This window comes from Euprymna scolopes, chromosome 6, assembly GCF_053919585.1.
Source record: "Euprymna scolopes isolate OS-2025 chromosome 6, ASM5391958v1, whole genome shotgun sequence".
In the NCBI taxonomy this organism is placed as follows: Eukaryota; Metazoa; Mollusca; class Cephalopoda; order Sepiida; family Sepiolidae; genus Euprymna; species Euprymna scolopes.
The window spans coordinates 107,503,311-107,529,370 of record NC_136487.1 but is presented as its reverse complement, the minus strand read 5'-3'; the positions used below and the strand labels follow the sequence as shown (position 1 = coordinate 107,529,370).

Sequence of the window (26,060 nt, the reverse complement as noted above, 5' to 3'; positions counted from 1 at the left end):
GAAGATTGTTGCCACCATATTTTTTTACTATATGCTAAAACTATATTTTTTTATTATATGCTAAAACTATATTTTTTTATTATATGCTAAAACTATATTTCTAAAAAAAATGTTCATATTTAATTTCTAATGAAAGGATGTGATAATTCAATCAATAAACTATAAGTAATTTTATTCTTAAAATATTGATTATAAAAAACTTTACTTTAATCATATTTGATTTGTAAATTTAAAGGAAAATATCAAACTAAAATTAGCCAGCAAAATTATTATATGCTATACACAACTATTGTAAACCAACCGATCATTGTAGAAATTATCTTTAAATAAAATAAAAATACAAGAATATCTGTATATTTTCATTATAAAAATCTGATACTCTGAGAAAATATTGATTGCATGTTCTATTATTTAATTGACTATTAATAAAATATAATAAACCTTATGTTAAAATCTTATGTTCATAATAATTTTAATTTTACTCAGCTGTGTGTCAAATAAGAGACATTCAAGTGACATAATTCTAAGTTATCTTTCTTAAACTGATAATTATTTTTTTCTATGCATTAGTATAAATCAAATAGCTGATTTAATTTATAAGCTAAAAACCCAGCATAATTTTCAAATATTTCTACTGTCACATTAACAATTCCACTACCTGTATAAAATTACAACTAATACTGGATACTAATACTAATGAACACCGATTAATGCAAATTTAAAAAAATAAATTTTATTTAAGTTACTTTATTAATTAATTGTTACTTTTTTGTTGTTAAGTAGCAATAGAAAATCTAATATGAATAGTGCTTGAGGTATTTACTGTCTTTTTTGGCAGTTTTTTTTTTTACCTCTGATACTTTCTTTTCTAATCCTTTTTCAAAAATATGTGGATTCTAGAATATTTGTACAGATGTTTACATATAAATGCATAATTATAATGAATGTTGTTGCATGGAAAATTAGACTGTTTCTCATTACATCTTAAATCTGTTTGATCGTGGGAAATTTTGAATTTGAACTGCTCTCGTCTTTGTCTCTCAACAGTCAGAATGAAATGAATTTCATATTCACAATAAACACGACTTTTGTAAAATATTCTTTTCTTCACACATTCATGTTGTTTTTTTGCTGTTGTTTTTAAGTATTCTTTTTTGTTTATTTTTAATAGACCTTATTATACGTGAGTTAATGTGTGCTGTTTTATTTGTCCCATTTTTTGTGTGATTTTTAACTTGTATTTCCCTTCAGCCATTGCATGCCAATTTACACTTTATAAAAACTTGCCTTTTCTTTTTCATTTATAGTAAAAACCCATTTTATCTTCTACCAATCAAAATCCTATAGTGTTCTTGATCAAAATAATTTTATTCAAGTTTCTGTTTCAACCCATAAAAGTCCTCTTTGCTTTTTAAAGTTTAGATAATTTTTAGAAAGTAGCATGTAGACAAGTGTGCTTTTTTGTTGTTGTTTCATTGTTGTTGTTTATTTTTTAGTTTCTTTTTGTTTTTTTTGTCTTGATTATTTTCATGTTTTATTTCACTTTTTTCTTAATTTTCTTTCCTGTTTTTAATTTTGTGACTTTTAGCAGATTTTGTGTAAATGCCATAACATCTTTGTAAATATAGCAACCATTATGACAATGCATAATCCAATGACTTTGAATCAACTTTGCAGAAATTGGCTTCACTGTTGTTAACAGATTCTCAAGTAAAAACATTCTTACAATTCAATTGGTAAAAATAGAAAAATTCATAGTCAAAGATTGATTAAAAAGATTGCCCTATGTCTAAATACACTTTATGTAAAATTTCAAATGTTTAGACCAAAAATTGGCTAAGAGGTCATTTTTTTTTTTTTTTTTTTTTTTTTTACTTTGACCCCATTTTTGACCCATTAACATTTATTGCTTTGAGCTCAAATTAAGGTAAAAAGTTTGATCCATGTCCAAGTAACCTACATCTAAAATTTCAAGTGTTTAGACCTAAAATTGGCGGGGGAGTTTGGTAGAATTTTCAAAGGTCAAATCATTGAACTTTGACTCCTAGAAAGCTACATTTTTGGCCGAAAACTGATTAAAAAGATTTTCCCAAATCTCAATACCTCTTATGTCAAATCTTGAGTCTGTAGACTAAAAATTAATAAAGTAATTTGGTAAGGAAATGTATACACACAGACAATTTCACTTTTATAGTAGTTTCAATTCCAAAGCCAATATATATATATATATATATATTTTTTTTTTTTTTTTTTTCTTTCATAATATTTTATTTGGTCTTACATGTGTTTCGTTGAATGGCATCTGAACACCAAACAACTTATCAGAGACGGTTAATATTTTCCTCGGAAAAAACAAACAGTTCTAAAGAAAATTATTTCTTTTTTTAATAAAGAGGATGAAAGCTGGTGAATATGAATGAAAATTGTTGATCATATGATTCATAAAAAAATTATTTTTTCAAAATATAATTGGGGTGTTACAGGAGAGAAGAGTGAAGTATTTTTAGTCACACGAAGATGCTTTAGTGTTTAAGGTACCATGTTTAATCTTCGATAAGTATAGCCAATAGCCATGCTTTCGGATTTTAATTTCAAAACTAAAGGTAGAAAACTGTTTAAAATTTAGGGGATATTTTTCTTAAAGTATTATAAAAAGCTTATATTTAATTAGACTAATTTTGCCTGTCAGAAGTCATTCTAATTGAGAGAATACAAAACTAAGGAGAATATAGCAAAGTGCCGTGTTTTATTTTCTATAATTACATGTGTGTATGTATGTATGAACGTGCAGATATTGCTGAACTCTCCATCTGTGCAATTTTAAATGTTAATTGCATCATTAAATATTGATGGTAAGAAAGTGAATCACTATGGCTAAATCAGAAGCAATTTCTCGTAACATATCTGTACTTTTATAAACGCATACTCTTGTAAACTTGTTCTCTTTTATGGTTTCAATTTTGTAAATTCACAACAAGCAAATTTCTAATATCAGTCCATATTCACCCCCTATATTCACTTGCAACTTTTGTCAAATTTTGTTTGGGATGTCCAGGGTGGTGCATAAGTGACTTTACTTTTTTAAATTTGGATGTACATAACATTACATGACATTACTTTTGATACAAAATTCAAAATAAAATTCCATTCTTTAAACTATGCAATAAAATAAAAATAAAGTACACTAATTTATAAAAATGATATTTTATTTTAAAATGGCAAAGTTATTTCTGTGCCATGCAGTAACTTATGCACCACCCTGTAGGTCAAGAGAGGATGATAGAAAATGTAAAAAATTTTATTTTTTTCACAAGTTAAAATTATTTTATAGTCATTAGAAAACACATTCTTTCAAACCAAAGTGATACAATTTCTTTGAATGACAGCTATAATTTTGTGATGCCTAATTAAAAAAATTGTTTTGAAATTGTTTCTTTTAAAAATTATTTTTATAATTGAATAAATTAAGTGAATTACTTTTTAATTTATTAATTTAAAAAAGTAAAACTACTTTTGTTCTGTTAATTTCAGTAATTCAAGAGAATAAAAATTGTTTTAAGAAAACGATCTGAGCTGTTGTGTCATGTTTGTCCCCAATTTATTAAGAAAATTTACTTTGGGCTAGTGGATGCTCCTCACTAGCTTTTGCAAGTTGCATTGTAGAATATGTTAAGCTTTAATAATTTTCTGGCCTGTAAATGATAGATTGTGCTTAGTTCTACAGGATAGAACGATAAAAGTGTCGCCCTAACCCGAAAACAACACTAACTTTTAATTTTATTTTAAAACTTTTATTGAAATTCAGCTAACTAAATTATGTAGTAGAGCTGACATTTATTCAATGTAGCCACCTTCAGCCTTGATCACCATCTTGATATGAGTCCGGAACTGGGAGCATGCGTTTTCCACAAGCGCCGGCAGGAGGTCGGCGAATACTTGGCAGATGGCGATGATCAGGCTGGCTTTGGTGTTGTTGGAGGTCGGGTTACTGATGTTCTTGATGTATAACCAAACGACAAGCAAATGTCCAAACTTTGGCCTTCAGCTCCACCACCTCCAAAGAGTCATCCGATGCGTTTAGCTGTGCCCTGAACCGTTGAATTGTTTGAATTTGCATTTTGATGGTGCCGGCACTTTTCCGTACCCAATTTCCAACAATTGCTGCAAAAATTTTCTGCAGATCGATTGTTCTGCAACTGGACACGCATATTTTGAGTTATGTCTTCACATGGCGCTAAAAAGGTAGAGTATTTGAGGCAAGCATTTATTTCATCTGCTGGTGTTGATTCAGGAATTACAGGTAATGTTTGTCTAAAATCTCCTGCAAGCAATATTACTGCATTCCCAAATCATTTTACATTGCCATGCAAATCTTGCAAGAATCAATCAAGAGCCTCAAGTGATTTTTTTGTGTGCTAGTGTGCATCATCCCAAACAATAAGTTTGCATTTCTGAAATATTTTTACCATGCTGGATGTTTTGGAGATATTTAACATGGGAGGTTTGAAAAATTGAATGTTTAATAGTATATTTCAAAGCAGAACAGTTCTTTTTTCTTGCCGTAAGGTCACAACTCTTCAGCATGAAGCTATGTCATTTTGTGATCAAATGGCTGTCAAAATTAATTTAATTAGAAAGGTTTTACCAGTTCCTCCTGATGCTGTTCTAATTAGCAGTAATTTTCAAATAACTTTCTATTCTCAATGTAAGTAATTTAAGTGACTAAAGTAGGATTTAGCCATGTTTTGACAATGCCTTATTCACTGTAAGTAATTTAGGTGACTAAAATAAATGAGGGATTAGAGAGGGATAAGAAGATAAAAAAATAGAGAAAGAGAGAGGGAGATAAACAGAAAGAGAGAGGAAGGGAGAGTTGGAAACAGAGAGGGAGAGAGAAAGGTGCTGTTTTACAATTTGTCATTGTCAATAACTCTCTTAGTAAATTCTCGTTTATTAAGAGTTCATTATTTCATCGCATAATTTAGGACACTTGATGCAGCAATATTTTTTATTAGATCAAAACATTAAAAAAAATTTTCTTTTAATGAAACAAAGTTGATAACATTAATAATACAAAATGTAGTTTTTACGCGACTATTAAGAGAATCGTTTCTGTTTTCATATCATAACCAACAATATTTTCATTAGATGAAAACATTCAAAAAAGAAGCTGCGGTAACTTTTTCTACATTTTTTACGACAAATTTTTTTTTTAATTAAAAAGTAAATGTTATTGTAAGGTTTTTAAAACATTAGTCTTTAACTTTGAAAAATACAAAGAATAAAACTCTTTAATAAAACAAGGATGAAACTTTTAACCCTGTGGTGACTTTTTTTTTTTTTTTACTGTAACAAAGCTTATAATAGTAATAACACCAACATCTAGTGTTTAACGTTACAAAAAATGTTAAAACGTTACAAAAAATGAAAATGGGATGATAATTGTAAAGGAATTGTAATTTTTATTTTAAAAAAATGCAATTTATTATTTATGTTAAAAACTAGATGTTGGTATTATTAATATTATAAACTTTGTTCAGTAAGAAAAAAAAAGAAAGCTGCAGCCTTTTTTTTTTCATATTTCTATCTTTTTTTTTATTAAAAAGTTTTGTTAGAAAAAAATTATTTTCTATCGTCGCATTTAATCTCATTGATTTCTGATATGAAAACAGAAACGATTTTTTTAATAGTTGCATAAAAACTACATTTTGTATTATTAATGTTATCAACTTTGTTTGCAATTTCCCTACGACTATCGTTGCATTTTCATTTTTTGTAATGTTAAAACTAGATGTTGGTGTTATTGATATTATAAAGTTTGTTGCAGTAAAATGCCGCCGCAGCTTTAAAAGATTTATCCTTGTTTTATTAAAAAGTTTCATTCTTTGTATTTTTAAAGGTTAAAAACTAATTTTTAAAAAAACCTTACCATAACATTTACTTTTTAATTTAAAAAAATAGTTGCCACAAATTACATTTTGTATTATTAATGTTATCAGCTTTGTTAGATGAAAAAAATTTCTTTTGTTAATGTTTTGATTTAATAAAAAATATCATTGCAATTCTTAAAATATAATTTTTTATGTCGCAATGTACTTGTGTAGAAAGTATCAATATATTTGTTAATTTGACGTTTAAAAAATATATACTGCCACTAAAGCAGCGAATACGTGATTAGTAAAAAAAACAGTACACCAGCATGTTCAATTTCAATAATTACTATTCATTTATGCTTCTAACATGTTTTGTTTTTTTTTTTGTTTTTTTTACATGGTAGCCACCATTTATCAAGGCCCGGAAGCCACTCGGGGATAAGGGTTATTGCGTGTACAGTAATCAATGGGATAATATCGTAGTAATCGTTAGTAATGGAGATTTGATAAAGTGTCTTACTTAAGGGGGAAGTTTATCGGGAACTTGTTTATGTTGGACTTGAAGACGTCCAAGTTGTAGGCAGGTGGGAAACAGGCAAACAGAAGAAAGTTCCACAGGCATGCACTTCTAAGTAAAAAGAATCATGGAATCTACGTTTTGATTTAAGCACAGATAAAGAATGGGAAAAATTATTGACAGAGGTTTCAGCTAGACGGGTGTTTTTCATGAAAGATTGGCGAGGGGGGGACCAGAGATTGGAGCTTAGACAAGCACTTGCCATAGAAATAACGATAAAACAAAGACAGGCTCGCAACGTCTCTTCAGTGGGAAAGAGGTTGCAGGGAAGAGGAAAGGGCATCCCCTACTAAGCCACAAAGTCTATCTTGTACTCTGTCAAGGCAGGATAGGCTGTTTTTAGCAGCTTCTGCCCAGATGTGGCAGTAGTACTCCATCCTTGGATGAACTTTATAGATGCATCAGCAATGAGATATCTTCTGGAGTGGTAGAAGGATCCTACTATTTTTCCAGCAACCTTCGCAACAGACTTTATGTACGTGTTCCATTTCAAGTCAGGAGTAAAGGTCAATCCAAGAAACAAATATCAAAACATAGAGCCTCCCCTAGACGAGAGCCATCCATTTCAATTGATGCCAGATGGGGATCAGAGCGTTGATGATGTAAAGATAGGAACTTGGTTTTAGATGGATTAAAAGTAACCAGCCACGTCTTTTCCCACTGTACCACGCGCTCAAGATCAGAGGAGAGAAAATCAGAGAGAACTTTGCCATTTACGGCCTTTGATGTGTTGCCATAGATGGCCGTGTCATCACCATAGATGCCAGGAAGAGAGTTGGGCCCAGAATGGCCCCTGAGGGACTCCACCATTAATACTGTGGGCCTCTGATTTCTGCCCATCAACCACTACTCTATCAGAGAGAAATGATTTAATAATTGAGAAAACATTTTCAGTTATACCGTACTTGGATATCTTGTGAAGTAGGCATTTATGCCATACCTTATCGAAGGCCTTTGATATATCAAGAGCAATTGCCCTAGAAAGGAAGCCTATCAAGAGATTCACTAATCCTATAAGATATAACTGTTAGCACATCTGCTGTAAATCTGGCAGAATGGAAACTATATTGCATGTCACTAAGAAGGTTATTTCTGCTGAGGTGGTTTACTACTACTTTATTTAATATGGATTCCAACAACTTACTCATGACACACAGGAGACTTATTGGTCTGTACTGAGAGTGAGATGACTTATCACCTGAATTCTTAAATACAGGGCATACTGATGAGGTTTTCTAGGGTGTTGGAAAGCACTTCTCCTTAAGGCAACGCTTAAACAGTTTTGTAAGTATGAGGGCAAGTTCTGGTTGGAGCTTTTTCAACACTATAATTGGAATACCGTCAGTGTATGAGGAAAAAGTGATTTCTGTGCGCGATGGCATCAGCACATTCTGGGGAGAACCATGGCTGGCTGTTAGGTTTTTGTTTGAATTTTTTGGATGGTATGAATTAGTCTATGCCTACAATTAACCATTCGGTGAGGTCTGATACTATAGAGGACACTTCCTTTTTAAACATGGAATGCAGAGGTAGATCAGATATGAATGTATGGAAGTTATCCCAGTCAGCCATAGAGTATCGATATCGTATGATGTATGATGAGATATTGTATAGATGGTTGTATGCAACATTTAAAATAAATTTAAAAAAAAATAATTTGCTTTTTATGTTGTAATGTGATTGTGTAGGAAGTATAACAAATATATTTGTTGGTTTAACGTTTAAAAATATTGACCACAAAAGCAACGAATACGCGATTAAAGTCACAATCAATATTTTTCAGCATTTTTCGAGACATAGGAATTTTTTTATTATTATTTGGTAGTAAACATATGAAAATAAACCATGTTAGTGTAAAGTGAAAAAGTAAAACAATTGCTTAGAAAAAAATGCAGAAAAAAACAAATTTTTGTCGCATTCAAAATGATTGACTTTTAGCAAGAAGAAATGATTTTAAAAAGAAAGTTTTTTAATATTGTAATATTTTTTCATCTTAAAACATGCTTGGATTAGATAAAAACACTATTGCGAAATGTTGAGGCAATTCGTTCAGTAGTTTTTTGATTATTGGTTCGTAACAAACATCATTTTACATTTTTATTTATATAGATTATATTGGACCCAATATATAGTAATGACTTAAAAAGTTTTTAAAAAAAAGGACTTCTGCGCCACCACCGAGAATCGAAACCAAACGTTTACTTTTTCTTTTGACGTTAATGCGTAAGCTATGAAGACATGTTTGCTGCAATATATAAACTAATATAATATAAACTAATATAATATAAAGTAATAGCTATTGTGTTACACATGCATATTCGTAATGCCATTGTTTAACGTTCTATTTCTTTAATTTTCACACTTTTGCATCAATTTTCCTCAGCTAAAATCCAAATATAAAGTTTCACATGGGTTCGAATACCCATTATATTAAGTTTCATGTCTGTAGACCAAAAACTGACAGAGGAGTTTGTAGGCAAAACATTTTAAACAAAAATATATACACATACATAAATATATATAGAAAGAGGTTTGTGTTTACTATAAGCTTTTTACGTAAATATTACGCAAGTATAAATCATGTAGAATATCTGTATAAATATAATTACATGTAATAGTTAACTAAAGATGATCATCCCATAAGGAAACTGAAAAAAACTAATAAGGAATTAAAATGAATGCTTAAAAGAATATTGCAAATTAGATCTTTTGCAGATGAATGCAATTCCACAACCCATAGTTGCATTTTCTTTTTAAATAGAAAAATGTTTTTAATATGAATATCAATACACAAAAAAAAAAAATTCATAGGGGTATAGATAATGGTTTCAATTAAAGCTTAAAATAGAAAAATCAATTATGCTCTAAACAGAAACATTTATTTCGAACGCACCTCTGTCATCACAAAATTTACTGCTGATTTTATATGCCGGCTTCTTCTGCTTGTGCAGTAATAAAACTTCTTGTGCACTTGTGATGTTAAGCTGTCATTGCATAACACCTATGGACAAGCTGACACTAATTTGGATCCATTGAACCCTAACCATAGTAAAATTGGGACGGTTCCTTCTTTAATCGAAATTTTTCAATTTTCAATACTTATCGTAGGCATGCTAGTATAAAATCTATCTAAGAACTCCCTCAGGCACATAAAGTGCATTTGTGATAAATTTATATAAATTGGCCCAACTATTTCAGTGCCCATAGGGAACAAACTCTCTCTTTCTTTCTCTCTCTCTCTCACGCACACACACACAAAGTACCTTTTGTATATAATAATAATAATGAATGATAAGAACATTTCTGCTCCAAAGTATTTCTTATTTTCAAGTCGATGTAATTCAAATTATGTATTTGTATCGTTTATCTACATGTGAATCTTATCTTATTGCTTTATGCTCGCATTTAATCTGAGAACTTCCTCCAAGTTTTAATAGACACTGTTTCTTTGTAAGACATGACAACTTGAGCACGTATTCTAGACATGTTTCAGTTCACACAGATAGACAACTGATTGTTATAAATAAATATTTTGTGTTAAGATTGAAAAACAGAATTTTGTCTTGCCAAATTTCTAATTTTATCTGTCCAATTTTAAGGTCTCAAAATACAAAGCATCTTATTTAAAAATTAGACGTTTAGGATTACTTCAATGTTTAACTTCTCAAAGAATCTTTTCTTTGCCCAAACTGTTTATCTATAAAGCTTTTTCTGTTCTGTGGAGCATTGAATAAAATAAACAGGTTCAAAAAACAAGAAATTAAAAACACAAAAAGAATAATATTTTCATTTTTTTTCTTTTCTTTATTTTTTTAATATTTTTCTTTCCTCTAAAAATACACTTTTACTTTAGTTTTGAATATAAAGAAATAACTAATTTAGGTTAAATGAAAAAAAATTACAAACTAATTCAAATAAATGGATACTCTTTTAAGAAAAAACTTTATATCTACAGTATTTGATAACATTTAAGACACATTTTCTGTTATATATTTTTTAATTCCTCAAAAATTGTCTTTTGTGAAGTTCAGGCGATAATTGTATATCAAACAATTCTCTAAACTCATAATATTATCATTAGTCTATAGAGTCTACATTTATTGTTTTCCTCACAATTGTCTGTCTTAGCTTTCATGTAGTGCGATAACGATGTCAATATGTTTTCATGCACTATTTTTTTTTTTGTCAATTTTATAAATTGTCCATGTAACTGTTTCTTTTCCTGTTTTGCTTTCTCATCTTTTTGTTTCCTGTTTTGCTGCTCTCCACATTGTTCAGATTGTTGTTGTTTTTATGAGGGTGCAGGCAGTGGGGTAATCAGTTTTGCTGTATTTTTCCAATCCTTTTATCATATCATCTACACACTTTTCAATACTTACCAGTCCTCTTTCATCTTTCCTTTTTACATGGTCAGTCCTTTGGGGTACAATGCATGGTCATTAGTTTCCTAGTCCTTTGATCTAGATATTGAACATCATTTGTCCAGTTTATGAAGAGACTCAAATATCTTAATAGTGATACTGCCTTATTTATTCCTTTTTATTAGGTTTCTGTTATATAAATTAGTTTCAAATAGCTGTCATGTTCTTCTCCTGTTTCCATTTATTTGATGTTGCCCACGTTTTTGAGCATCTCCATTGTTAACTGTTTTTAACATTTAAAATAATATTTCACAAAACATTTACACCTTGAATGTATAAATGTTGTGAAAGCTTCAATTAAATATAATTCTTTTCTTCAGTAAAGTAGTTAATCTTAAGTTTTCTTAATATTACATTCCAATTTTTATATCTTGAGACCAGAGGCCATGCCTAAGTACAATATTCTATATGAGATCTTATTAATGCTTTAAATATCTTTAAACAACATTTGGTTGCTTTGAAATAATCTCTAATCCTTCATTTATCAATCATTTGGCATCGATACAATAAAATAAAAATATTTTTATCTTTAAATCATCAAAATCATCTTCCAAATCACATTCTTCCTTTACTTGTTGGATTTCTTCATTTAATGTAGATGAATTTTAATATTATTTATGGATTCCATATTAGGAACATTCTAGATGCTGCTTGTAAATCCTAACTTTCAGTTTCAGACGTTTTGTTTTCTCTTTACTTGTGAAAAATGTTTTATTCAAAGAATGTGTGAAAATTAACTTTTTGTCATAATCTGCCACATACTTAATATATTACTCAGTATATTAATTTTTTTATTATTCAATTTTGCTTGAAAAAAATCAAATTGTTTAATTTTTTAAAAATAAAATCTACAAAGATATTTTTTTTTCTGCTATCCAAATTTTGCATTGTCTTCTATATCATTATTTACTTGTATTATTTAATATATCCATTCCATGCATTTAAACATATTATGATGAAGAATGACATAAGATATAATAAGCTATTTATATTTAAAATTGTGAGGCAGGGTGTGGGTGAGATGAAGCAGGTAGGTATATCTCATAATCTGAAATTCCAGAGAAAGCTGACATTTTTTGTTATTGAGATGATGACTAATTCTTGCACTACATTCGATTTGCTTGCTCACCTGAATCGATTTTACTCCCCTTCACTTTTAGTTTTGTTTTAACATATTACTAACTTGGGGAGAGTGGAGTTAATGTGTCCCGTGTTCTTTCCCCCACATACATCTCATGTCAGTTTTTTAATTCAAAAAATTTTCTGCTGAATAGTTTTGAATTCAAATACATTCAAAAGTATGCAACTCTTACTTTCAGTAAAAATATTGTCTTCTTGGTAGAATATGCTTTATAAAAGAAAATGTTGCATAAATTTAAGACATGTTGTTACTTACAGGTGTGTATATCAATTCATGCTTTAAATGTATGCATAAAGTATGTCATCATTGCGATAGTAAATGTCCATGTAACAAGTGCATATCACAGCATGTATGCGTGTGATGTGTAAACGAGTTTAATAAACAGATCGAATAACAAGACCTTCTTTAAATAACAACAAAGTCATACCTTCTTTACAATTGAAATTCAGCTTTATTTTCATTCATTGACACTGTAGTGAACAGAGTTGCAATCTCAAGTTCTCCTTACTCATATTAAATCTACAAGTTATAAACACCCCTTAGCTCCCCAGACATAAAAGAGCTGATACTATCACGAAGTGAACAATTTTGTAATTGTGGATTACATAATTGAAGTGTCCTGTCCATTGACTTTGGACTCTTTTTCTGTGACTAATACAATTCTTATTAACTACATAATAATTTGTTTTTGTGAACTGATCTCTCCCAAAACCATTGCATTATCTTTGACTCTTTCTAAGATCAGATCAACGTTTGTCATTGTTTCTGAACTGTTATGGTTTGTTTATTCTTCTGGTGAATTCTTGATTTGTCAAATATTTACTATTTGTTTTCAAATCTGGCTTTCTAACATTGTTTTGTTTAGTTATGCAAACTGCATATTTCATCTAGTTAACATACTCGATTCTTCATTACTATGGGCCTCAGTCTGTTAATCATATTTCTGCATTATTTTAACATTCCCACTTGTTGTCCAAAGTTGTCATTTTGTTGGTTTGTCAGATAGCTTCAATATTATATTGGATTCATATTGTGTTTAATATTATATTAAACGTATATCACATTTAATGTTAGATTGATATCGCATTTGATATAAGAGATTGATATCCTTTGATATATTAAATTAGATTGATATTGCCTTTAATATTATATTAAATTGATATCACATTTAATATTAGATTGATATTGCATTAATATTATCAAATTGATATCACATTTAATATTAGATTGATATTGTATTTAATATATGAAATTGATATCATTTGATATTAGATTGATATCACATATAACATTATATTAGAATTTATCATAAATATAGGTTTTGACAAAAGATAAGCAAAATAAAAGATTTTATCTTTTGTTTTTGTTTGTTTTTTTTTGAGGAGGGAATTTATCAGGGTTGTTTTGGGAGGGAGGGCTTCAATTCTTGACATTGTCACAGCATCTTTGATCTTGCAAGCACTCTAACCTTACTGTTTTCTTTCAGAGCGACGGAGACAACAGAATGCTAACCGTACACAACACACCCACCACATGACTCGAGGTGACATTAGCCTTAACAAAACCTCTGCTGCACCTCCCTCACCAGAATGCAATTTTAGTAAGTGGCATGTCAACAGCACATGTTTTGTGTTCACTTTGATTTACATACTATCTATCACACTCCCCACTTTTTTTATTTCCCTTCTTTGCTTTCTCTGTTTCTGTTCATGGCAAACTCTTATTCATCTACAAAACTTTTATTTGGGGTTTAAGTTTCGATTCACTTGATAAGCACTCTAAAATCACACCTCCCAAGCAACACTTCCTCAACTGCACTAAAGAAGAAAGGTTAGAAGTCAGTGTAGCATAGTAACCATATCCTCTTGTAAAGGGTCATGTACATAGCTGGGTATACATTGTTGTATATGCAGTTAATTCTTGGCTTGCCCATTTACTATTCTTTCACATGTCACATGACTTATTCTTTCATTGTTGTTGTATCGTCAAACAAATGTTTGTTGTGTTTATGTGATTGTATCTTCTACTTTGGATCATCCATGCTATAAATGCTTGCAAATCGTAAATCATTGTTATGAAAGGAAGAAATTTCTTTTATATCAGCAGACAATACATGTTTTAAAATTTTTGAGATGGTATTGATAATTTGGATTGTTTCGACTACTGTTCTCATCTCAATTCTCAAAAACTTTTTGGCTGATGTGACCTCCCAACTTCTTTGGTTGTTAAACACAAAAATCTTGTTGAGCACGGAAATTTTTGTCAAAACTTGTGAATTTCTACATAATTTTCGAACAGAAACATTTATGGAATCCATGGTGGGTAGATTTTTCTCATTTTGGGAGGTAATGGTTGATAAATGTTAATTGTATTTTTAGGATCAACAAGATGAACCTACAGTGGCCAGTGGTTACAGCAGTTTAAATGTTGTGATTATAACAATCAAGATGAGAACAGTGATTAAAATGATACAAATTTGTTTGACTGTAAATTATATAAAGCACATAATAATTGTACTTGTGTTCAAAAATTAAAAAAGATTACATTTGAATAACTGATATTACTTAATATCAATCATCCCTATTATTATGCAATATTACTTATTTCTATCAATATACAATTTTAGTAATATCTTCATTACACAATATTAGTTATCATTACACAACATTAGTTATCATTACACAATATTAGTTATCATTGCACAATATTAGTTATCATTACACAATTGATCATTTCTAACATTTGACAATCATCACAAAATATCGGTCATTCCAATCATTGCGCAACATCAGTCATTCCAATCACTACGTAAAATTATTCACTCCGATAATGGCACAATATTGTCAGTTCCGATCATTATGCAATATTGGTGATTCCAACTATTATACAACATCGGCCATTCCAATCATTACAGAACAATGGTCGTTCCAATCATTACATAATGTGTAATTCCAGTTATTATGTAACAGTGTTAATTCCAATCATTATGCAACATTCCAATAATTACTGAGACTGTGACAACAGCATATTCTTTTGACTCTTAAGTATATATCTGGCGCAATAAGACACAGTCAACCAACTGAGAACCACATCATTTTATATAAAAACATATACGATATTAACGGATATATACTAAACAGTCAAAACAATGAAAAGAATATGCTGTTGTCACAGCCCTAATAATTACGCAACATTGATCGTTCCAGTCCTTACATAAAATTTGTCATACCAATCATTATGTAACATTGGTCATTCAAGTAATTACATAACATTAGTAATTCCAATTATTGTGTAACGTTGGGCATTCAAATCATTCCGCAACATTGGTCATTCCAATTATTATATAACATCGGTCATTCCAATCATTCCGCAGTATTAGTCAAAAAAACATTCTCTAGGTTCTCTCTCTTTCTTTTTTGCATTTTCTGTTTATTAAATATCATACTTTACTCCTACCCTGTTAAATTTACCTTTTGTTTTTTCACCAAAAAAACAATGTTGTTATATCAATGTTAAACCTAGTCAGATCAAGTCAGGCCAGTTCCTTTTCCACCTGGCCTGCACTACAATCCCAAACCATGGCGTTCAATGCACAGACAATTACATAATGATTTTACACTATGTTGTGATGGCTGATAATTTTTTTAATAATGATTGTAATTTTTTTTTAATTTAAAACAATACAATATAGTAAAATAGTTTAAATTACTCCAAAATTTGTTCATTTAAATTTCCAAGTGTTTCATCATGTTTATTAATTATTTTTAAGCTTCTCTAATTAACCAAAAATCTGATTTAATTTATTTTGTGTTCAAAATTGAAATGATCTTGAAAAGTAATCAGTGTTAAATGCAGCCATTTCAATTTTTTGAAAAGGAATTATTAAATCCTAAAGAAGTCTTATAAATTATTAAATTATCTTTACGTAATAGATTCTTTCATCTAGATTTGCAATCAAATAATCTGACAAACAAATTGCAACTTTTGTCACCAGATTATTTTCTCATCATTTAGTATTTAAAGAAATGTTGAACTAATTTCTGCTTTAATTTACATGTATTAGCCACAGCTAATAAATCTATTAAATTAATAACAAGATTAATTGTTTCAATCCAATTCACAAAATTAATGATGTTTTAAATTAATTTACTATAGTTTGTTTTCAACAGTATATTTCAGTGATATAATGTATATATTTAGATTATGGTTTGTGCTTTTTGTTCACTGTCTAATTTCTGATTTTTTTTTTTATAACTGGATATTCATCCAGATATATTTTGCTTGTCAACATCAAAATCTTGTCATGCTTGATGTGTTAGATGTTCACATTCACTAATGATTGTATTCTGAAATCAAAAACAAAAAATTATGCAACTTAAAAATATAAAAAAATATTTATTTAACTCGAAAATGTAAAAAACATGTTCATACAACTCGAAAACGTACAAAAAAATATTTATGCAACTCGAAAACGTAAAAAAAAATATTTATGCAACTCAAAAATGTAAAAAAAAAATATTTATGCAACTTCAAAATGTGCTGAGAAATACTTGCAAGTTAAAATTTAACATCATTGTATTTTTTAATAAAAAATATTTTCATGGAAGAGAATGGACTTTGAAAAAAATTTTACAAATTAAAAGCGAAATTATTTTTATTTTTAATTAAAAACGTAATTCCTTTTTTTTTTTTTTTTCTTTCTTTTAATTCCAATCTATTATTATTAACTGGCTACATATGACCTTTTTCAGTCGGCAATACGGTTACACCGATGCCTAAAAAGTTTTCAAAGAAAGATAAGAAAAACAAAAGTAAGTTGACTAAAGATGACATAAGCCTGCCAACAAACTTCAGGTAAGTTTTTTTTTTCATTCCTTCACGTTTTCTATTATATATAACTAATTATATTATATATAACTAATTATATTATATATAACTAATAAAACAACTTTTAGACAAAATTCAACTTTATTCATCAATATGACCTATTTCTACGGTCATAGATTGATTCCAAGCATTACTTTCTGATGAGAAAAATAATGTTCAAGCAAAGCACAAGGCAAAACTGTTATTTGATACATTTTTTTTTTTTTTTAGAATGCTTTGTCTTTGGCCTCAAAATATGACATAGTCTGGCTCTACCATTAAATAGCCAAACTAGAACACTGACAACTTACGTGCTAAGTTAATGTCGCTTCAGCATTTCAAGTTGTAGTCTGAGCATGATGTCATGAAAGAAAATGTGTATATATAGATATTAAGATCGGGAAAAAGCAAAGAAAAATGAAAAGCATATGGTGATTTGAAAGGTACTCTCGGTTTTGCTGGTGAATTCACAAAGACAATTTGTGGTGTGGTTGTTTCTGTTCAGATCAGCTCATCCTTAAACAACATGTATGCCACGTGAAGTGTGAAAATGGAACTTGGAAAAAAGCCATGTGGCTAGGAATTATAAAAGAAAAAAAGGGAAATAACCCACACCAAGCCACAATAAGCCATAACAGCAGGAGCTCAATGCCACCCTATATCCTAATATAGGGTGGCATTGAGCTCCTTTAACATTTAGGTTAGGCACAAAAACCTACAAAGCATTAATAGATTCTGGGGGCCAAAGTTTCAATAGCACATAGGATTTTAAATCAAAGTTTAGGCCTAATCTATAAACAATGAATAAGAGAATAAATTTACAGACCGTGAATGGATCTCAGTTGAGAATGAAAGGAGAAACAATGCTAGAGTAGGCAAACAAAGAGCTCATCACAATAGAGAACCTAAGTAAGATTATTATTTTGATACGATTGGTTAAAAAAAAATGTCCGCATTTACTGTGTTTTAAATGCTTTCAGGTTTAAGACCAAATATGTAACATTAGAAGAAGGAGATAAGCACATCCCTTCACTATTAGATAACAGAATAATGTGGTATTGAAAGTCCATGTAAATGGAACTAACCAGTCAATTAAATTGAAGTGGGGATGTCTGATGGGAAAACTACAGGAAGCAGAGAAGATAAAAACAGCATATCGTTAGCAAATAGGGACAGGAATAAAATTTCAGATAGGAAACTAGAAGAGGTAAGTATTCCAAAGAAGTTGGCAAAATATCTTATGCCTCTGCTATGAAAAAACAGAGACCTGTTTACCAAGGCTGATAAATATCTGGTGATAACAGATACTGTAAAAATGAATATCGACATGAAGGGAAATCCACCCATAAAACAAGCCCCCATATCGCACCCCTCTAAAACAGCACTGATGGACAAAACTATCAATGAGATGCTTGAGGCAGGGATCATATAGAGATCCAGGAGTTTGTGAGGATTTTCCATAGTATTAGTGGAAAAAAAGATGAAACCAATAGATTTTGTGTAAATTGTAAGGCTTGAAACAAGATAATGAAAAGTAAGTCCTACACACTGCTAGTTATTGATATTTTAGCATCTTGTGTTCGGCAAAATACTTTTTTAAGTTAGATTTAAAATCAGAATACTCACAGGTAGAATTAGACGGAAAAGATAACGTGGCATTTGTTTTGTATAGAGGGCTTTTTAAATTTAAGGTTCTGCTGTTTGCGATTGTAAATGCACTCAGAGTTTTCTCAAAGCTAATATCCGTAGTGCGACAGGGCCAGAAAGAATATGCTTTAGCGTACCTTGATAATATTTTGGTATTTTCACACACAGCCAAAAATCATCTCAAACACATTCAAAAGGTGTTTGACAGTTTAAGGGAGCATAACCTCAAATTAAAAGTGTTGAAATGAGAGTTTTTCAAAAGGGAGACTCAATATTTAGGATTTAGAATTAGCAGAGATGGCATACAGTCTGACCTGGAGAAGGTAAAAACTATACAGGCTCAGGGCTCTACGAACAAATTTATCTTCAGTTAACCTTTGACAACTAAATATTTTCATTTACTAGCCAAATAGAAACGTTACCAGCCAAACCCACCTGATTTTTGGAATATGGCATCTTTGTTCCATGACGAGTATGTACATAATAAGTATTTTTCTGTATATTTTAAAAATAAGTGTAATTCTAAATATGCACCAAATTTTATGTTGTGACATAGATAAGAGATGGCTGCCATTTTACATGGTAAGGAAGGTATAACCTCTATATGAATTCAAATTTCTTCAGATGTTTTTTAAACAGCCTCTGTTAAAAAAAAATAGTATATTGCTCTATTAAACCTTTTATTGTTTAAATAATTTAATTTTGCTTGTTTTTTAAAAAAATAAAGGTTGAAGAGACATTCTTCATTTATTAATGGCTTTGAAAGATTGTCGATTAAAGAAACACAATCGCGAAAAAATAAGCGTTTGATTATTTCTAATCGCAACTTAGAAAAATCACTTGCAAATATGACTGTTTCACTTGCAATGTAAAGCACAGGGAGATTTGTGCTTTTATAAGGATGTGCTCATATTATAGAAGATTTATCCCCAAATTTTCTAGTATAGTCGAGCCATGAATATTCCTTAGGAAATATGCAAGATTCAAGTGAAATGATGAATGTCAGGTAGTTTTTGATAAGTGAAAGGGAATGTTGGGTGAGATGGTGACTTTAGTATATGCAGACGTCACCTCTACGCTAATTCTTATCGCATAAGTTTAGTGATACTCAAACAAGATAGTCGACAGTTAAAAAATACTCATGTCATGCATCATGCACTGCAAAAGTTAAATCACTAATTATTTGGTGCTAAATTCATCATTTATTCAGATCATAAACCGCTTGAATACTTGTTAAACTCGCATCTGCAAAATAGCATAATTCAACTGAGTATAGTTGGTTATGATTGTGAAATTCAGTATTTAAAAGGCACAAAAAGCATATGTGCAGACCTATTACCATGTTCGAAAGGTGTTTCAAGCACCAGCCAGGATAAACAAGTAGAAATAGATGACACAGCCCATCAAGTTAGCGCAATAAACTCAAACCAGTTCAAACCTTAGAAATTTGCTTGATTAAATGAAGAGCCCCGAGCAGAAGAGTTTGTGAAGTCTACGCTAACAGAATGCAACATTGTACATGAGCAAAACAATAAGGAAATCAGGGAGCTACAAAAAAAATTTAAGAGGAAGAACGCTACTAATTCAGAATTTTAGATGAAATTGTCTATTATATCTCGTATCCAGACAAAGATCCGATGGTAAAACTATATTTGGGCCCATCTTAGACTGAGAGTACTGGTGCAGTATCATGATGAAAATGGGCATATGGAGATGAATAAAACTTACCAGGCAATTAAACTCAAGTATTTTTGTCTTTATTTATTTAAAGAGGTAGTAGATTATATTAACAAATGTATCATCTGCCAGAATAGAAATTTTAAGTAAGAGTCAGCCTAGGTTACAAGAATATGACACTCCATCCTACCTGTTCACAAAAATGGTGAGTGATGCAAAGCTTTCCCAAAGACAATTTCAGGAAACAAGTAAACACTTATAGATATATACAGTGGGAGGGGGGGGCAGAGTGTTTTCCAGTGCCAAATATGAAGGCAAAAATGGTCAGTCACTTTTTAATAGAGATTTGATGCTTCCTTACAGATAGTGACAGACAATGCACCGGAAAACATTAATAGCATCATGAATTCATCATGTGACGACATCTTTCTATCATCCCTAAAGTAATAGTAAGGTAGAATGGTTACATAGAATGACGAATGATATACTAGCAAAAAAGATAGGTGATAATCCATGTCATGGGACCTATATATATATATATATATATATATATATATATATATATATATATATATAGATAGATGCTAGTGGCTATGAGATTTAATCATGATGTAGTGCTCCCATTACACCTCGCAGAAAGTGCCAGGGGGAAGCAGGAGGAAGGGATTATCATGAAATAGGAACAACATAGAGCTTTCATTTAGAGAACCTGAAGAAAGCGAGAAAGAAAATAGATTAGAAAATAAAAGTCTGTAGAATTCGAAGTTGGTGATTTTCTGTGTTACAAGAACCACTAACATCAGAGTAAACTAGATAAGAAATGATTGGAGAAGACGAGTCTCGTAATTTATAAAATTTAGAATCAGTTCACGAATACAGTTACAAAAACTCATGCAGAGCATTTTCATTCAGCTGATGTGAATAAATGGGATATTCTATCTCTGTGGCCCAAAGTAGATAAGACAATTAAATTCCGATTCTTCAGATACAGAAATAGAAGAAGTAGATAATGATGAATTTGTTTGTAAGCGTTATGAATGTTACAGAGAGAATTTGAACAATGAATCAGATATTCCAGTGATGGAACATCACTTAGCGATGAGAGATGGAAGTTAGTGACAAGGGGCTTCTAAGGGTTCAGTTTATGAACAAAGTAGCTCAGGGTAAAGTATAGCAGAAATTAGAGAAGTAATAAGTGAATAACCAGAGTGCTCGCTTTGGATTGGATAAGTTCAACCTCAGTTTCGTTACCAGCATTGGAATGTGACGAAACAGGAAAAATGCAATGATTGGTGCATAATCTGTTAATATCTGATTAAGTCATGCTCTTCAGGTCAGGTGTCAATCGAAAGTGTCTTGAATGATCTCACCACAAGGAGTTAAACAGCTAAGAGGAAAATGTGACGTAAGATTGAGCAAAAGATTATGCTAACCAGTTTATTCAAGAATTTCGGAGAGAAAGTTTTAATTAAAAGAATATTAGTTTAGCAATCAGCATGAAAATCTATCAAACAAGCACAAGGGGAGAAATAGTAATAAGATAGAGTAGATGGGAAAAATTGAAAGTTGTGGAAGAAAATGAAAATAGAATGCATGAGAAAAAGAAGAAAAAAAAGTAACAAAAGAAATTTGGAATACAACAGGAAAACAAATCTGGTATGAAGACAGTGGAGAAATAAACAACTGATTATTGCAAAAAAAAAAAAAAAAAGTCAGGCGGATTACCAACGCAAAAGCATGTTCAGCAGAATTGATTTAGTTTTTCCTCGATTTAAATTTGATATTTTGTTAACATAAAAAAGAAATTCTGACAAAAGGAAAATTTTATTTTTATTCATGTCCTTTTTTGTTCAAACTCTTTAACTTTTTTTTAGATTCTTTTTTTTTTCTTTGCATGTTTTAAATTTTTGTAAAGAATTTTTTTTTTTTTTTGGTATGAATAGGTATATAACATAATTGCTGACTCTATCAATAAGTATATACGTATAAAGATTGAAAGGCAGGTAAAAAAATGAAAAGACACGTGGCTATTTGAAAGGCATGCTCAATAAGCACATGACTCATCTTCCTGCTCCCTCTTTGAAAACAAGCCTGCCAACCTGGCGATCATAAAGAAAATAACGTAACATACACCCCAGTTTCTGATATCACTTTTCATGGGATTCAGATCAGGAGAATAGATGCTGTAAATATTTTAGGTGTAGTTCATTTAGTTTTGCCATTAAGATCATTGCGTGAAAGGGCATTTTTAGGGTGATTCCTTCATCTAAACATATCAATAAATCTATATTCATTATTGATAATTCTTTTCTCAAGCTAAATAACGGAACACCATTGCTTCGCTTGAACAATATTTTTCTCATGAAAATAATGCTTTATCAACATGAAATTCATATTTTTCCATTGTCTTGAAAATTTGTAACACTAGTAATCTAAACTCGTACTCAAATTTTGACACGTCATTTGAAGATTAGTACTTTATAAAAATCATGGATTTTTGTTAATCATGTTATTAATGTTATGCCTGGAATTTATTCAGTGATATATATGATGATAACAATAGTTCTGTTGAACTGTAGTTAAGTCCAAGTACAATTTATTATATATATACAGTCATCCACAGACTGTTTCACTATATCACAGCTCTTTAGTGTGGCTAGACCATCCAAAACCCAGGATTGAACCAACACCCACTGAGTTGATAGTCATTAGCTCTATCCATCACTGGGATAGGCACTGTTAGCAATGATATCAAACAATGCTTTATAGAAACATTGATCATCACTTTCACAGTGCTCCATGTGTGTGTATGTATATATATATATATATATATATATATATATATATACTTTTTATTTATATTTATATAAATAAGCATTTTAATATCACTACACGATCGACAATGTCTTATTCAATTAGTTATGAATAACTAAAAACCTCGTCAGACATTGAAATTGAGAAAAAACAAATTTCACAAAAATTGCATTTTGAAAAAGCCACATGGTCTCCTAATGATGGAAAAGTAGAAACTAGAATAAAGTATGAAATAAATAAAAGGACGAGAGTTAAAAATATTAAAATTAAAACAAAGAAATGAAAACAAAAAAGGGCAAGACAAGGAAATTAGTGGATGAAGACGGAAAAGTGGATTTTGTATGTGTCCATGCAAAAAAGTTGGTGTGAAACTTTGCTGGCATTAAATCAGAAATCCGGTGAGTTCAAAAACTGCCCAAGACCATTGGGATACCCGACATGCACACTAATTATAAGGGGTAGAGGAAGATGGTTACTTTGTCTGGCCAGCAAGGCATAAATATTTGCTTTTTTTTTAATTTATGAAGGAGGTTTAGAATAAAATTAAGTTAGAATGTATAGTTAATTTGAAATTTGTATCCACGAGTATTAAATGTCATCATTTAATATTAATTTTAATTTCAAAACCTATGTTGATAATTAGTAGTAATGATATATTTAAAAAACAAATGACTTTTACTTTCATTGCCTATCCCTAAATATATTTCAATTTATGAATTTTCAATTGAAATCCAAGTGAAATAGTTGTAGTCATGTGATTCAATAGCATGTACAACTTTATTCGTTACCATTTTCATGTGACAGTGTTGATTTTAAAATGAATCAAAATTTTTGTATATGTTAATTTGAATTTCCATTAATAAAAGTATTTGAAAAATTATAAGCAGAATAGTTAAACTTATTAAATTTGTAAATGATTTTTAAGATTGTTTCTATTTTGTGTTCATAATGATTACAAATAATTCAAACGCCATACTTAATCAGCAATTCTTTGCAGATTTTTCTTAATACGTAAGGCGTTAGTTTTACAGATATTTTATGTTCTTTAATTATATTATTTTTATATTAACATTCATATAATTTATTTATATGGTTTTATTTCTCTCTCTTTCTCTCTAAATTTTTTAGACACGTTGGCCATGTTGGATGGGATCCTCAGAAAGGATTGGATGTAAGTCTTGAGCTTTCCATGTGCATTTCTTTGTTTTCTGGTTTCCTGATCAGGATTATGCTTCAAATGTTTTTGTTTAGCTTAGGTTTATGCATAAAAATCAATATATTAAAGAAGATTATTTAAGCTTATGTGTATATATGTGTGTATATATATATATATATATATATATATATATATATATATATATATATATGGTATGATAGTTTGCTGCTAAATAAATGTGTAGGTATTTAATAAGGTTGTTTGCAATGCAGTAGAAGTTGGAATTGATAAAAAGATGAAGTGGAAACAATATATGTCATATTTTTCTTCAAAAAACTTTAAATGTGAATGACATTTTTGTATATTTAACATATACAAAAATGTCATTCACTTTAAAGTAACATTTAAAGTTTTTGAATTTTCATAAATTGTCAGTAATTTTTTTCACTTGTTGTTAATAAAGCAGAGCAGTGTTCTTCCAAAATATCAAAATATATATTCTCCAGCATCTCAAACTCTTAACAGTAAGTGAAAGAGTTAGTGAAAAATAATTAGTTTTTTGAAGAAAAAATATCACATATATTGTCTCCACATCTTCCTTTCCATCATTCCAGCCTGCATATATATATAGTAGTGTTGGGACAATTGAATTGAGAATCGGAAAAATCAGATCTTTTGGAAGTATCAGGAAAATGCGTGCCTATCTTCCAATGCCAAAAAAACGATTCTTTAAATTGTCTTTTTTATTGATTTTGTTTGTTTGACAAAATAATAAATACTTATTGATTTTAAACTTAAGTCTATAGATCATCTTCCACAAGTGTATTTTCATGTTGGAGGAAATATCTGCATATTTAGCATGTGTTTTTATGTTAATCAGGAATAAATAACAACTTTATTGTGAAATATTTAAAGATTTATAACAAATCAGAATTGCAAATAGTATCAGAATCGAGAAAAATACTGAAATCGCCCCATCACTAATATATATATATATATATATATATATATATATATATACTCACATAAATTATTTGAAGAAATGCAAGCTGATAATTGTATTTTTGCTCTCACATTCTTATAATTGAACACTTTCTTGATTTTGAATATATATATATATATATATATAAGGAAGCAAAAATTAGATACCAATAAGCAACTATAAAAAACTGCTTATATCGCTAATAAAAAAACAACAGATATTATATTTAAAAGTGATTAAAATCATGCATAAAATCTAACATGGCATTGTGGTTCAGCGGTAAAATGGCATTCCCTTGCCAGAAAATGTAGCCATACTGATGACAGGTGATACCCAGAAACATGGATAACTGTTATGCACGTAAAAATATTTTTTTGAATATTTAAATAAAATAAACATTTAAAAATTTAATAAATAATAATATATATATATATATATATATATATATATATATATATATATATATATATATATTAGTGATAGGACACTTAAAATAGAAACCAAACTACAATCTCGCGTTCTCAAACTTCATAAACGTCGATGGCTTTCCTAAGAAACTTACGATTGAGTTCATCCTGTGGGTTCTAAACGTCCCAGGATGTACAGTTTACCCAAGATCTATAAAGAAAATGTACCTATGAGATCTATTTTATTAATGGTGGGTTCTGTCCAACATGAATTGGGTAAATGGTTAGCCGAGATCCTAACACCTGTTTTGAGGATATACTCTGAATTCTGCATTCCTGATTCTCTACGGTTTGCAGAATTTATTCGTGATGTAAACGGTTCATCGAACACTGGGTATTTATCCATATCCAGTTTGTCCACCGGGATTTGTACCGATAGTTTCTATCATAGTTCCCTAGCTAAGCCCTCATTTTCTGAGCATATACTTTTTTAGCTCAT

The 26,060-nt window shown here is 29.9% G+C and overlaps 1 protein-coding gene across 4 annotated transcripts in view; it reads left to right on the top strand.

The window, feature by feature from the left end:
* LOC145277843 (actin nucleation-promoting factor WASL-like) overlaps positions 1–26,060 on the top strand; it is a 158,401-nt gene that overhangs the window by 91,390 nt on the left and 40,951 nt on the right. For all 4 annotated transcript variants that reach the window (XR_013868221.1, XR_013868220.1, XM_080129788.1 and 1 more), the window contains exons 5-7: positions 13,499–13,612; positions 16,764–16,866; positions 24,145–24,187. Coding sequence is in view for 2 of the 4 variants with exons in the window: in XM_080129788.1 (XP_079985914.1) it covers positions 13,499–13,612; positions 16,764–16,866; positions 24,145–24,187 (260 nt within the window). In the remaining 2 variants the exon portion in view is untranslated. The remainder of the gene's footprint in view (positions 1–13,498; positions 13,613–16,763; positions 16,867–24,144; positions 24,188–26,060) is intronic.